This window comes from Trypanosoma grayi, assembly GCF_000691245.1.
Source record: "Trypanosoma grayi strain ANR4 Tgr_368_V1, whole genome shotgun sequence".
Taxonomy (NCBI): domain Eukaryota; phylum Euglenozoa; class Kinetoplastea; order Trypanosomatida; family Trypanosomatidae; genus Trypanosoma; species Trypanosoma grayi.
The window spans coordinates 2,637-16,218 of record NW_008825987.1 but is presented as its reverse complement, the minus strand read 5'-3'; the positions used below and the strand labels follow the sequence as shown (position 1 = coordinate 16,218).

General features: G+C 56.2%; 7 protein-coding genes across 7 annotated transcripts; all 7 read left to right on the top strand.

Annotated features, from left to right (window-relative positions):
• Nucleotides 1–43: 43 nt before the first annotated feature.
• DQ04_03681070 (kinesin) lies at nucleotides 44–2,689 on the top strand (the record flags this gene model as incomplete). The annotated part of the gene is made up of 1 exon (XM_009313029.1): nucleotides 44–2,689. The coding sequence occupies one exon, from the start codon at nucleotides 44–46 to the stop codon at nucleotides 2,687–2,689; it is 2,646 nt and encodes an 881-aa protein (XP_009311304.1).
• Nucleotides 2,690–2,953: 264 nt separating this feature from the next.
• Nucleotides 2,954–5,005, top strand: DQ04_03681060 (hypothetical protein; the record flags this gene model as incomplete). The annotated part of the gene is made up of 1 exon (XM_009313028.1): nucleotides 2,954–5,005. One exon carries the CDS (start codon nucleotides 2,954–2,956, stop codon nucleotides 5,003–5,005), a length of 2,052 nt encoding a protein of 683 aa, XP_009311303.1.
• Nucleotides 5,006–5,229: 224 nt separating this feature from the next.
• On the top strand, nucleotides 5,230–6,411 carry DQ04_03681050 (peptidyl-prolyl cis-trans isomerase; the record flags this gene model as incomplete). Its single annotated transcript, XM_009313027.1, has 1 exon — nucleotides 5,230–6,411. The coding sequence occupies one exon, from the start codon at nucleotides 5,230–5,232 to the stop codon at nucleotides 6,409–6,411; it is 1,182 nt and encodes a 393-aa protein (XP_009311302.1).
• A 484-nt stretch (nucleotides 6,412–6,895) lies between these two features.
• DQ04_03681040 (GTPase activating protein) lies at nucleotides 6,896–8,971 on the top strand (the record flags this gene model as incomplete). The annotated part of the gene is made up of 1 exon (XM_009313026.1): nucleotides 6,896–8,971. One exon carries the CDS (start codon nucleotides 6,896–6,898, stop codon nucleotides 8,969–8,971), a length of 2,076 nt encoding a protein of 691 aa, XP_009311301.1.
• Nucleotides 8,972–9,447: 476 nt separating this feature from the next.
• Nucleotides 9,448–10,575, top strand: DQ04_03681030 (hypothetical protein; the record flags this gene model as incomplete). The annotated part of the gene is made up of 1 exon (XM_009313025.1): nucleotides 9,448–10,575. The coding sequence occupies one exon, from the start codon at nucleotides 9,448–9,450 to the stop codon at nucleotides 10,573–10,575; it is 1,128 nt and encodes a 375-aa protein (XP_009311300.1).
• A 193-nt stretch (nucleotides 10,576–10,768) lies between these two features.
• Nucleotides 10,769–12,271, top strand: DQ04_03681020 (hypothetical protein; the record flags this gene model as incomplete). Its single annotated transcript, XM_009313024.1, has 1 exon — nucleotides 10,769–12,271. One exon carries the CDS (start codon nucleotides 10,769–10,771, stop codon nucleotides 12,269–12,271), a length of 1,503 nt encoding a protein of 500 aa, XP_009311299.1.
• Nucleotides 12,272–12,485: 214 nt separating this feature from the next.
• Nucleotides 12,486–13,295, top strand: DQ04_03681010 (pyrroline-5-carboxylate reductase; the record flags this gene model as incomplete). Its single annotated transcript, XM_009313023.1, has 1 exon — nucleotides 12,486–13,295. The coding sequence occupies one exon, from the start codon at nucleotides 12,486–12,488 to the stop codon at nucleotides 13,293–13,295; it is 810 nt and encodes a 269-aa protein (XP_009311298.1).
• Nucleotides 13,296–13,582: the final 287 nt, after the last annotated feature.

Here is a 13,582-nt window from a genome sequence, read left to right as displayed (position 1 = left end):
TATATATATATATATATATATATATATAAAGGCGTATTCAGAGATGAGTGGTCTTCTCGGTGTGAAGCGTAGCTCCATCGACGTGTTCATTCGCGTACGCCCAATTCGGGTGGAGTTGCACGAGACGAGCGCCGCGTGGGACATCAGTGCCACCACGCTGCGGGAAAAGGGCAATCCTGACAATTTATTCACCTTTGATCACGTCTACAACACTACCGACACCACGCAGGAGCTGTATGAGCGCAGCGTACGCAGTAGCATCGTGGCAAATGTCGCAAAGGGGTATAACGGCACAGTGTTCGCGTACGGTCAGACAGGTAGCGGCAAATCGTACACAATGCTTGGCGACGATGGGAGCAGCAGGGCCAGCAATAAAATCAATGCGCCAGAGGGAGTTGTCGAGATGTCAGTTCGAGATCTCTTTGCCGACCTCGAGAAAGAGCAGCAGAAGAACCCATCCATGCAGGTGGCGGTGTACGTGACGATGATTGAGATCTACAATGAGCAGATGCGGGACCTGCTGCTTGTGCCGGGGGCGGTGGCCGCGCCGCTCTCCATCCGTGAGAACGAACACGGTGTCTACGTGCACAACGCTATTAGGCGGGAGGTGACGAGTGCGCGTGCGTGCTTTCAGCTCATCCAGACACAGGCGGAAGGCCGCGTGAGTGCGTCCACTGTGATGAATGAGCACTCGAGCCGGTCACACTGCGTGATCCGTATCCTCGTGGAGAAAACCATCCCGCTCGAGGAGGACAGCGACGTCTCGTCCGGCAGCGAGGAGGAAGAGGATGAGGAGCTGTGTGGAATGAAGAAGAAAGTTGTGGCGACCCTCAACCTTGTCGACCTGGCTGGATCGGAGCGGGTAGCGAAGACCGGCTCGACGGGTATACGCCGAGTGGAGGGCGGCCATATCAACAAATCCCTCACAATCCTCGCGACGGTCATTAGCCGATTGACGGAGTGTGTCAACAACGTTCGGAGCAGCAGCAATAATAGTAATAATAATACTAATAACACCGCAAGTGGAGGTACAACCGCGTTTGTGCCCTACCGCGACTCGCGCCTCACCCACCTCCTCAAGACGGCGATTGGTGGGAACTCCCTGACGGCTGTCTTTTGCTGCATCACGCCGGCAGTGCAGAACGTTGATGAGTCGCGAAGCACACTGCAGTTTGCAGCACGTGTGAAGGCAATCAAAAATAAGGTGTCGGTCAATGAGATAGCAGACCCCAAAACAAGGCTGCGAGAAGCTGAGATCGACCTACGACGCTACAAGCGTATGATGGTGGCGACCACAATATACTTATGGAGTAAGAGTGTGCGAATTAAGCACCTTGAGCAGAAGATGGACGAACTTCTCCTTTCTGGGGTGGCTAGAACTCCAACTACTGTGACTACTGCTGCTGATACTGCTGGTAGTGATGGGGTGTCTCACACCACACCAAGTGAGCAACAGCGAATTATCATTGAGCGGCTCACAGAGCAGAATGAGGAGCTGTTGCAGGAACTTTCCAAAGCACGAGATGCACTAAAGCAACAGTCTGAAGTTGCAGGAAACACCTATAGTGGAACAGCTGCCGCTGCCGCGATGGTCCTTGCCGATGACGAAGAAAAGCATCAGCTCCGCGCGGATGTGCGGGATTTAGAACAGATGCTGAAGGAAGTGCTCGACGAGAAGAGCGCCATTCAGCAGTCCATGGATGAGCTTGACAGCTTCTGTAAGGAGCTCGAGGATGAAAACGCGGTGCATGCCTCCTCACTAAAGAAGCTGCAGACGACGTGTAAAGAGCTTCAAGCACTCGTCGACGCCAAGGACGCCGCAGAGGGTGCCGCCAAGGAGGAGTCGCATCTATTGAAGGAGCAGCTCGCCAAGACACAGTCCAAGCTGCTTGAAAAGGGTCGCTACGACGACTACCTGCAGCAGCTTACTAAACTGCACATTGAGCACCAGGAGTTACAGTTCTCCCACCACCAACTCCAGGAAAAACACAACCGCGAGTTGGGCGAAGAACGTGCACAGATTGAGGGATTGCAGTCGAAGATTGAGGAGCTCGAGGACGAGGCTGCAGAGTTGCGGGACGCAAACAAGCTGCAGAACTCGTACCTCTGGAGGCTTCTCGGTGTGGCGTCTGTCGTGTCGCACGGCAAGGCACTGAACCCGGAGGAGGCCACTACCACTGTTCGCGGCGCACAAGTCGACGCGGCCGTCAAAACACTCACTACGGTCGTGTTGGCGTCGCTCGAGAGGCCACCTGGTGTGCTCGAGTCAGCTGAGGTCAACCACCAGGTGCCGCAGCCGAGCACCTCCCGCAAAGAGATAAATGACAACGGCAGTGGTAACATCAATAGTGATGGCAATAATGGTGGTGGCGATGCGGCTCTGCAGAAGCGTATAGAAGAGCTGCAGCAGCAACTTATCGCAAGAGACGCACAGCGTGATGTGATCATCGACAGCAAGCTGAAGCGCATGCAAAACCTCGCGCTGCGCCTTCACACGACAAATGCAGCTCTTGTCGAGGAGTTGCGACAGTCCTTTGCACTCAGTGAGGAGCTCTTCCGCTTCGTTGACAAGCACCCGAAGCTTGCTCCCAAGTTGGCGAAGGCGGGTCTCGTGCCCACGTCGTTCAAGACTGCTGTAGAACGGGCCATGCTCGCAAAAGTCCCCATGAAACAGTATGGTCACAACTGAAGTACGAAAGGAGACGGCAGAAATGAAGAGCCGGAGTGACGAAGAGAAGAGAGGATAAGAACAGTTTATTGTCATATGTGGTTTATGTGAGCAGAATGACTCCTTTTTTTTGTTATCTGTGTTTAATTTAAGATCAGTTCACATTTCTTGATATATACATATTTTTTTTCTGCTTTCAGGGGGTCGGCCGTCTCTTTCTTCCTCTTTTCGCCCCCACCTCGTTTCTGCTGTCACACATACGCACAGCGGACATTGCGTGAAGGGATGCAGAAGGCCGGGCGGCACGGCAGCTATGCGACACAGTTCTGGACACGCCCGACACNCCCGCCGCACCGTAGTCGCCGCGAGATGTTGGCGGCGCACTCAACGAAGGCGGTACAGCGGCGTCTTGTGCTGCCGCTCGACGCGCACGACTGGGGCCGCGCCCTAGAGGTGCTAGGAGCCCGCTACGCAAAACTCGGCCGCACAGCGGCGGACTACCAGCGGGTTATTCGCGGCCTTGCAACCGAGACGGCGCCGCAGCGACGCCGCGACGCGGTGCGTGTGCTTGACGCGCTGCGCGACAAGGCGTACGAGGGCAACATCGCGTCGAGTGGGCTGTGGGTGACGCTGGTGTGGGCGTACGCTCAGCTGCGGTCCCCGCAGGAGGGCTACGAGTGTCTGCTACAGGCGGAGCGACGCCACCGTTTCTCGTTGCTCACGAGGCACCACATGGGCGAGTCGCTGCTGCCGCTGCTGGCGGAGTGCGGCATGCTCGCCGAGACAAAGTACGTTGTGGCAAACTTCATGAACGCCGGTGGGAGCCGTCATGAGCAGGAGTGGGTAGCACGTATCGTCGCAGAAGCAGCCGCGCGGAGCGGGTCGTGGGAGATCGCCGCCGCTTCCTTCCAGGAGGATGTGACAGCACAGAAGACCGCAGTGATACCGCGGTCGTTGGCCTCCTTGTTCGTGTCAAAGGCAGTTGGCGGTGCAGGTTCAGCACCGCACGCGCAGAAGCAGTTGCCACGGCTTTCAACAGGAGCGCTGCGATCCATGATGTCTTCAATGGCAGATGATGGGCAGTGGATGATGGCCCTGCAATGCCTGGAGGAACTGCAACAGCGCCGTAGCGAGGATGTTTTTGCGTCCAGCGCTGCCGTTGCCATTTCTTCGGAAGCGATGGGACGGCGTCAGGAGCCATCGCTCTCGGAGAGTGAGCTGCAACGGCTGCTTAACGGTTTGGGGAGTCAGCAACGGTGGAAGGAGGCAGTGGCACTCTTCGAGTCGTACTATTACCCAGAGGCGCCGTCATCATCATTGTCATCGCAGGGGAAGGTGCAGTCGATGCAAGCGACGACGCTCAACCTGCTCTTCGCCTCCTTTCCACGCGAAAGTAAGAAGTTTCGTCTTGTCGCGCCAGATGCGGATCACGACTCCCAGGCACTCAGCTCCGCAGTGGAGCAGCAGCAGCAAGAGGAGGGATCCCCGCTGCAGCTGCAGCTCGACATGTTGCACCACCCTCAACAGGCTGTGGCCGTTTTCGACAGACTGTTGAACGAGCGTGATGATATTGTCATCACCGACTACATGGTGGCGGCGGTTGGACCCGCGCTCGTGCAGCTGGGCCACTGGGACCGTGCACTGCATTTACTACGACATGCACCTGCATTATCAATCGCCAATTCGTCGGCGTGCACGATGGAGGCGCAGCGCGATGTGCGGAAGCGGCTCATGTCACTTCTTTACTACCTGCACAGTACCATTTCGTTGGAGGCGCAGTACTACACACTGTATCACTTCCCACTGGCCTTACCAAAAGAGGCTTACCGAGACTTGCCACCGCCCTCTCAGCTCGCGGTGCACCTTCAACAACAGAAAGAGAATCAACAACAACAGCAGAAGCGGCAGCGGCAGAAGAGTGTGGCGAGGCCGACGACATCATTCGCATCAGTGGATGCCTCTGTCTCTCGTCGCTTTATGTCTCGGCGTCGCTCCTCCATTGTGTTAAACACAGAGAGACAGGATGCAGAGCTCAAGCGCAGACTGAAGGAGCTGTACGCCAAACGCTCTGTTGCCTTCCGCGACGACGCAGACCCCGACAGGGACCCGCGGCCGCCGCCGAAGGGGCTGCACGATACCGCTAACGGCTGGAACTTCTACGGTCGCGGCGGGGAGATGGCGTTCATGAACCACAGGCGCACTGCTCACCCCTTCTCACTGCATCCCAAAGTGATGCGCTCGCTGGCGGACCCGTACCGTGGCTGGAGCCTGCGGCAGAACAGCTGCTGGGCACACCGCGAGCGCGTGCGTAAGTGGAACGGGCACAGCGCGGTCTGACACACGAAAAAGGAACGTTGACCACAGTACATGAGGGTGACCTGTTTATTTCAGTGCTGCTGTTCAGGTTGTAACTTGGATGGCTGCATATGAGTATTTATGTCTCTGTCGCACAGACCGTCTTTTTCTTTTGCCTCTCTCTTCCTCGCCTCGCCCCCACCCCTTACGTTTGTAAATTTAGAGCGAAGCGATTAGCAAGCTGAGCGGCCCAATAAAGTGGGAAAATGTCATCATCCCTTGGTACGAATGCGCTTTTCTCGCGTGTGACGAGCATAGAGAAGGCCGCGGAAGTCGCCAAGAAGGCACCACCGAAGGTAGTAAAGCTCTCGGAGGAGGCTAGTGCGCTGCCACCGCACATTATAAGCGTTACAGATCCGGTGAAGTTGAACGCACAGACACCGTTCTTCAAGTGCCCGCCGTGGGCTGCACACCCTGTGCATGCATGCCACTTGCACTGCACCCGTGACGGGGTACCTCTGCCAGCACTGGGTCTCGATCGGTTTCCATTTTACTTGTTTGGTCGTAGCGCTGTGTGCGATTACGTACTTGAACATCCGTCAATCAGCAGCATTCACGCGGTGTTGGTGTACCACCGCGAACAGAAGTGTTTCGTGCTGATGGACTTGGGCTCGACCAATGGAGTTAAGCTTAACGGCGTCCGCATCGGGAGGAAGAGGCCAGTGCCGGCACCTGTTGACAGCAGCATCCAGTTCGGCTTCAGCACTCGCATGTACAAGGTACGCCTGGGCCCTCCACCCTCGTCGAAGCGCCTGCGAGAGGAGCAGGAGAAGATTGCAGAAGAACAGAAACACGCAAAGACTGCTCTTTCATCTTCTCTCCCTGACAGGGCTACTGCTGCTGCTCACAGTGCCAGCGGTGAAGACGCTGCCGAGGAGCATACAGGCGAGGCGCCGACGGCGGCGATGCGTGAGAAAGCGAGAGACGCCACGGAGCTGACACAGGGAGAGGCGACAGCGGCGGAGGTGCAGAAGAAAGAAGAAGAGGAGGAAGAGAGGGGTAAATCGCCAGCTCCTCCCCTGGTTGTTGAGCGGCGACTGTACCACGTGCTTATCAAGCACAAGGACGTGCGCCGGCCCGTGTCCCTCGCCCCGCGCAACAAGGGCGATCGCATCACGCGGTCCAAGGCGGACGCTGTGACGTTGGCGCGCGCGGTTCTCGCACGCCACAGCGGGCCGGCGGCGGAGTGGTCCTTGCAGGAGTTTGCAGCTGCGGTGCGTGAATTCAGCGAGTGCGCCACCGCCAAGCGGGACGGCGATCTCGGCATGGTGGAGAGCGGCACATACACGGAGACCTTCGACGCCGCTGCTTTCGCACTGGGCCGCGGCGAGGTGAGTGCGCCAGTGGAGACGGAACTTGGCGTGCACCTCATATACCGTGCTGATTGATGAGATGCGTGGAGATGACGATGACGACAAGAGTGAGAACAAAAAAATGATTGTTGTACAATACGGAGGAGATATAAAGCGGTGGCGACCGTGTATGGCTGACTGAAGGTGAACTGCTTGGGGGGCACTGAGAGGCAGCTGCGTTTTGTCTTTGTCCCCATTAAAACGAAAAAAAAAAATCATTACCGTGTGCACAAGTATCGGCGTCAGTGATCCCCTTGTTCTTCACTGTCGATGAGTTTGTATATCCTCCTTCTGCTTCTCTCTGTTTCGTTCCACAGAGTATAGGGAAGGGGAAGGACGGAGCTTCCTTTTTTCCCTTGCCACGCACGTACTATTTATTTTGACAAACAACAAAAGGCAGTATCCATACAGGCAAGTGAAGTCTGAGTGAAGCATCAAAAGAGAGAGTGCCTGTCTGAGAGCGGGCGCATCCACATACCCGTACAGGGGTACAATTACACATACGCTACAATAGCTACTGATGGGTGTAATCGCCAAGACGTTAGTGGGCGAACTGCTTAGCAGTCTGGACCCAGTGCAGATTCTCTTGGACCAGCCTGGCGTCATCATCAAAGGCAAACTGGCGGATGACAGTAAGAACTACATGGGCTGCTTGCTGGTTGTGCAACACGAGACGCCATTGAATGGAATACCCTCGTTTAAAGGCCGCACAGAAGAGTCGACACCAGCAACGTCCCCCACATCTTCGCTCGGCGCATTGTTTGAGGAGACCACCCTACAACGCGAGGGCGTCGTGGGGAGTGCGCTACAGAGCAGAGACAGTGTCTATCTTATTTGGGTGCCGTATACATTTCTTGCCGTCAAGTTTCCAGCGCTGCTGCCGGTGTGCCTCAGCCACCTCGTTGGCGACGCCAACCCGGGCCACGTGGAGGAGGAGTGGAAGTACATTATGTGCACATCCTTAAGTAGTGTTTCCAAGGTGCAGCGCCACTCGAATCATCGTGGTGTAAGTGACATTACCCTGTTCCTCCTAGACGGTAGAGCTGCCTACCGGCTCATATTCCACCAAGGCGGCCTCACGAACTTCCTCAAGGAGCTGAAAAAGGTATCACCATTACAGCAGAGTCGTGTCGATGCGGATGAATTCATTATTTATGGAAATGACGATGCGGGAGTTACTGCCACGACAGCGGCAATAACTAGGTCTAGATCATCTGAGAGGAGTGGTGGGATTGTGAATAGTACACCGCGCCGTGTAGCCTCGTTGCAACCGTTTCGGGATCCTGTGGGGGGTTCTTCCGATGCACGGCGAGCGCTGTACGAACAAGAGAATCTGTCTGGCGGAGCACGGCTTCGGGCGTCTATTGCGACCACAATTACTGGCGTACGCTCTCTGTTTCGCAATTCGCCGGAGCCTAATGCACGTTCACCGTCTGCAGCGTTGCACCGCGACCCTTTTGTTCTGACGGCTGAAGAAATTATGGTGGATGAACCATTTGAACTGCTGGAAGGCCTCATCCCAGTAGAAGACCAGGTGCCGATTATTCCACAACCGCGGGGGCGTGGCATGGGACCCCCACTCACTGCTGTAGAGTGGAACGCCTGCTTTGTTGGTGAGGAACGTCGTCTCGATTTGGGTCAGTACGCCAAGGCTAAGGCGATTGCCTTCATTGGTGGTGTAGCGGAAGAAATACGTCTGCAGGTGTGGAGCTTTATGCTCCAGGTGTACCCGAACGAACAGGACTCTACGGAGGCGCAGCGGCAGATGATACGTGAACGCTACGGTCAAATGTATGAGAAGCTCAAATTACAATGGCAGAGCATTTTTCCCGAGCAGGAGGCACACTTCTCCGCCTTCCGCGAGGTGCGTAGTGCGATTGAGAAGGATGTTGTGCGCACTGATCGCGCCCATTCAGCATACACAGACGACAATGGAGTGAAGCAGCGAATGTTGTATAATGTACTCATGTCCCATGCGATGTTTAACTTTGATCTAGGCTACTGTCAGGGCATGAGTGATATGCTCTCCCCCATTGCACTTCTCGCAGACACCGAGGTGGAAGCGTTTATGTGCTTCAGCTCCTTTCTCGGTGAGCGGTGTGAAAACCATTTCCTACGGGACGTCAAGAAGGGCATGAAAGAGGAGCTTGATGCATTGTGGTTGCTCATGCGGTACTTTGTGCCGCGGCTGTACCACCACCTGCAAAGTCAGCATGCGGATGACATGTCGTTTTGTTTTCGTTGGCTGATCATGCTTTTTAAGCGTGAGTTCTCACTTAACGACACCATGCTACTGTGGGATGTTATCATGTGTTGCCCGTACACGTCACATTTTGAGTTGATCGTCGCTGCCGCACTTCTGAGGGCCCTGACACCACAGATATTAGAACAACATTTGACGTACGACGAGCTCCTCAAATTTGCAAACAGCACTGCTGGAAACCTCAATGTGCGTCATGTGATCCTGCTGGCGCAGGAATTCTATGATGAGGTTGCGGCCCACATCATGGCAATAGACAGCCAGGGGATAAACTTGGATAACTATCAACCGTCGTTGAAGGACATTCTGCAAGTATTGAAGAACATCAGAAGATGAGTGATTGTGTGCATGCGGGGCGTTGTTTGGCGTAGCCGGTGCTTGATTTGGCAAGACCGTCGAATGGAGTGTGATTTACAGTAGCGGAGAGGGGTTTGCTGTGGCTTGCAAGAAAAAACAAAAACAAAAGGCTGAAATGAGAGTGCTATATATATTTATTTATTTATATAGCATAAAGTTTTAAATTTGCTCCTACAAGATCCATCGATATCCGAGCTCCATTGCTCGACTTTTTTGTTTTCGTTTCATTCTTTTATATATATAGCGCGAGACGTCGGAGTGAAATGCTGCCGTGTGCCACCTCGTGAGGGCATGCTTTGATGGATCTGTGCATGCAACACATGACTGCTTATTGGACCACTCTTGGTCTTTGATTTGTGCCTCCCTTTTTTGTTACTCTCTCCCTTAAGGTGGCAGTGTGACGTGTAAGGCAGAAGCGTCAGCAGTACGCTGAAGAAAAAAGAACTCAAACACACATGCCGTCACACCGTGAGAGCGCGCACGCATTGGTGCAGCGCCTCAAGGCTACCCGCGTCGGCTTAATGCCGCCCATCATTCACAACGCAACGGATGGTGGCTTGCATCAGAGCGACATCCTTCTCGTCGGTGGGGCGCCGGGCTCTGGCAAGACAACATGGGCGTACCGCGTGGCCGCGCGGCACCTCAGCTGCGGCGGCGCCGTTACATTTGTCTTTCTTCCCGGCAGTGGGAATTTTTTGTTGCGACGCTTCATGGAACACCTGGAAGACACTGCGGTGCCGGGGGCTCCACTTGATGTGCTGGGGGCGTGCGCGTCCGCCATTGAGGCTCGGCGGGAGGTGCTGCTTGGCGTACTCGCGCGGCTAGAAGTGGTGCACTGCATCGACCTTACCGACTTTGCGGTGCTCTGCATGCATGGTCCGGTGTGTGCCGGTTCGCCCGAAGTGGTGCCGCTCGTTGTTGTGGAGGGATGTGGCGGGAAGGGAACTCACATCCATCACTATGAGCGCGCTATTGGCAACGAGGTGCCGCTGTGCCACTGGCTCCTCGGTTGTTTGCGGCGTCGAAGAAGGTGCGCGCTTATTCTCATTGAGGAGTGGGGAGCTGTGACAGGTAACGCTGATCACTATCGCCGCTCTACACGTGAAAAATCTTCAATTGCAGCCACAGTGGAAGCAGAGTCGGACTTCCTCCGCCGGCTGCAAAACGTAACTCCACGGCCCACAAAATCCCCACGGCCTTTCCCCAGAAAACGGCAGCGGGCTTGTTCTACTGCTGCTGCCGCTTCTATTGCTACTGATACTTCTACTAATACTAGTGGTACTTCTATTAATGCGGCTCTCCCGTCGAGCCGGGAGGCGGAGTCATCCTTACACTATATGGGGAGCCTGCGGTTGTTCTACCTTCACACAGAGATTGTGCTAGCACCAGCGCAGGGTGCCGTCAGGGTTGCGCGTCTGTTGAAGTGGCAGCACCTGTTGGATCCTCTCACGTCAGACGGCGATGACGAAGGGGTCGATACTTCAATCAAAACACCACAACACCGGCGACGGCGACGATGGGGACAGCCGCAGGGGCGCGCGCCGCGCTGGCGAGAAGAGTTTCTCTGCACTGTCCAGCTGTGAGGCCGGCAGGCGATTTTTTTGGTTGTTTTCTTTGCAGTACAGAGTGAAAGCAACCAAGAGTGGTGTTAGCCCCATTGTTATTGGCATGTACTTCCTTCTGAGCCTACATTGAGCACCTTTCAGCATCACTTATCTGTCCTGATATTCTCTTTACAGGTAAGCGCCCACGCACCGTTAGTTTCAAACGGCAGCAATGGACGGCGACGACGATGACCGCATTCTTGGCTTGGCGCCGCATGACCCGACCGCCGCCTCCGCGCCACCCGAAACGCCTGTCGGTTTCACTGAAGAAGCGGAGGAGCAAGGAGAGGGGGAAGATGCATTCCTTGACCTGGGCCGCTCCACTGACGATGACGACGACGAGGAGGTTGACAAGGAAAACGGAGCAGTCGTTGCCGCTGGCTGGGATGGCGCTGGGAAGAACGAGAGTGAAGCGGACGCTGAAGGAGGCGCTCCACTTTCCGACGAGGCACTCATGCGCATTGACAGCAAAGCGGAGGCCAAGGCGCTTGGGCGGGACTTGTATAAACGCTGGAAGAAGCTCCAGAAGCGCAGCAAGAAGGGCAGTCACCACCATGACAAAAAAAAGTCGAAGAACAAGAAGGGCGATAAGAAGCGTAAGGATAAGAGAAGTAGTGGGAAAAGACGCGGGCGAGCAGAGGATGATGATGCTGAGGAGGAGGAGGAGGAAGAAGAGAGTGACGATAAGGATGATGCCAAGGTGGGACGCTCCGGTGGTAAGCCGCGGCGGAAGCGCAGCCGCCGCGAGAAGCCAATCGAGCTCGGAGACGAGGACTTGGGCGCGGCGCCCTTTGCCGAACTAGACGAGGTGCTGCAGGTGGAAGAGGCCGCGGCGCAGCGTGGCAGCGGAAGGCGCAGCGGCGGTAGCAAGCTTACCGATGTCGAGGCGCGGCCAAAGAAGATGACGGCAGACGCGCGCCGCGTGGCCCTGTGTGCCATCGCGGCGCGTGTTGTGGGCGCGATGCGTGAGGCGCGGCTTCAAGACGAGATGGACATGAACCAGCGCCGTCCGCCACTGCATCGCGTGGGCATTCGCGAGGAAGTGATTGCGCAGTGCCGCCGCGAGGCAATGCGGCCCTTCCTCATCACGGAGGGCATCCTGCAAGAGTTGAGTACGTGGCTGTACGACTTCAACCGCCGCGAGCTTGCCGCGTATGAGCTGCGTACCGCCGCGCTTGACATCCTCCTCGGGTTCCCGATCGACGGCGAGCTGGACGTGGCGGTCGCACGCAACGGCGACGAGATCCTCGACGTCTTTACTGGCGTGACGCGCGAGCACCTCATTCACACCGACCTCGGCAGCGCCACCAACGCGCTGCGGCAGGACAAGCAGGAGGTGCACCAGAACCGCGCCAAGGCGGTGCGGCTGTTGGAACGTTTAAGCCGCGCGATGGCGGGCGGTGTCAAGTCTGTGCGTCGCGGCGGCAACAACGGCGCCGGCGGTGGGTCGGCAACTGGAGGCGGCCCCTCCAGTGGTCTGACATGGAAGTGCAAAGATGACCCGACGGTGGCGCCACCGTTCCACATTGTTCAGACCGGGACGGAGGTGTTTCAGAGCACCCTCGCACGGCCAGACCCGCTCGACCCCATGTCGTACCTCCGCGTGCCACCCCGACGGGCGCCCAAGGCGTATGTGACGAACCTGGGTGGCAACGTCGGCGTGGAGGAGAATTAGTCGTCTGTCTTTGTGTTTCCGGGTATGCCGAATATCTGAAATTATGGGATACTGCACGTTGTGGCCCTCTGAACCTGAGAAGTCTCTCTCTGCTCACTGTTTTCCTTTTTTTTGTCTTGTGTTTTTTACTTTGCAGTTGTGCAAGTATTACGTAGTGAGCAACAATAAAACAATACAAGAAGTGAATCTTAACCAAGCTTCACGTGGTGTCGCTATGAAGATTGGATTTATCGGCTGTGGCAACATGTGCGAGAGCATACTCAAGGGTCTCATCAACAGCAAACAGTACCCGCCAGAGTCCATATACGTGTACAACCGTACTCCCGAGAGCGTCGCACGCCTCTACCAAAAGTACGGTGTGCACGGTGGTACCGATGGCGTCGATGTTGCAACGAAGTCCGACATTGTCATCATTGGCGTGAAGCCATACGCCGTCTGCCAGGTGCTTGAATCAGTGCGTGACGCTATCACTGCAGACAAAGTTGTTGTCTCCGTCGCGGCAGCTATCACGATCGCCTCGATGGAAAAGGCGCTGGTGAAGCCCTGCAAGATTGTCCGCGTGATGCCGAACGTTTCTGTTGGCGTCGGCGCGGGTATCACGTCTGTCACGCCGAACGCCTCGGTGGCGCCTGAGGAGACAGCGCGTGTGTTGAAGATGTTCAGCACCGTTGGCAAGGTGGCGGAGGTGGCGGAGTCGCAGATACACGCCGTCATCGGTGTCGCCGGATCGTCACCGGCGTACGTGTTCATGTTCATGGAGGCGATGGCCGACGCGGCGGTGCACGGTGGCATGCCACGCGCGCAGGCGTATGAGTTCGCTGCGCAGGCGGTGCTGGGCGCGGCGAAGATGCTGCAGGAGACCGGCGCGTCGCCGGGGCAGCTGAAGGACATGGTGTGCTCGCCTAGTGGCACAACGATTGAGGCGGTGCGCTCGCTCGAGAAGGGTGGCCTGCGCTCCGCTGTGATTGAGGCTATGATCGCGTGCATGGACAAGTCGAGGTCCCTTGAGGCAAAGCTCAACTAGAGGAAGCTGGCTTCTGTCCGTCTTGGCCTCTTTTTTTTTCCATTTCACTTCATCGAAGGGGGGGGGGAAAGGGGTATGTGCTTGGATGAATCAACGCGATCACCCGGCTCATGGCAGTTGGCTTTCTTCGTGATTGTCTGCTGCTGCTCGCCCTTCGCAGGTGGTGGCGGATCTGTATTCGTGTGTGCGTGACTGGGTGAGCGAGAGACATGCGAGGTGGCAGCGAAGGGTGTCGTCCTGTGTGTCCGCGTCAGGTGCCTCATTCCCCCCAGAGAGAGAGAGAGAGA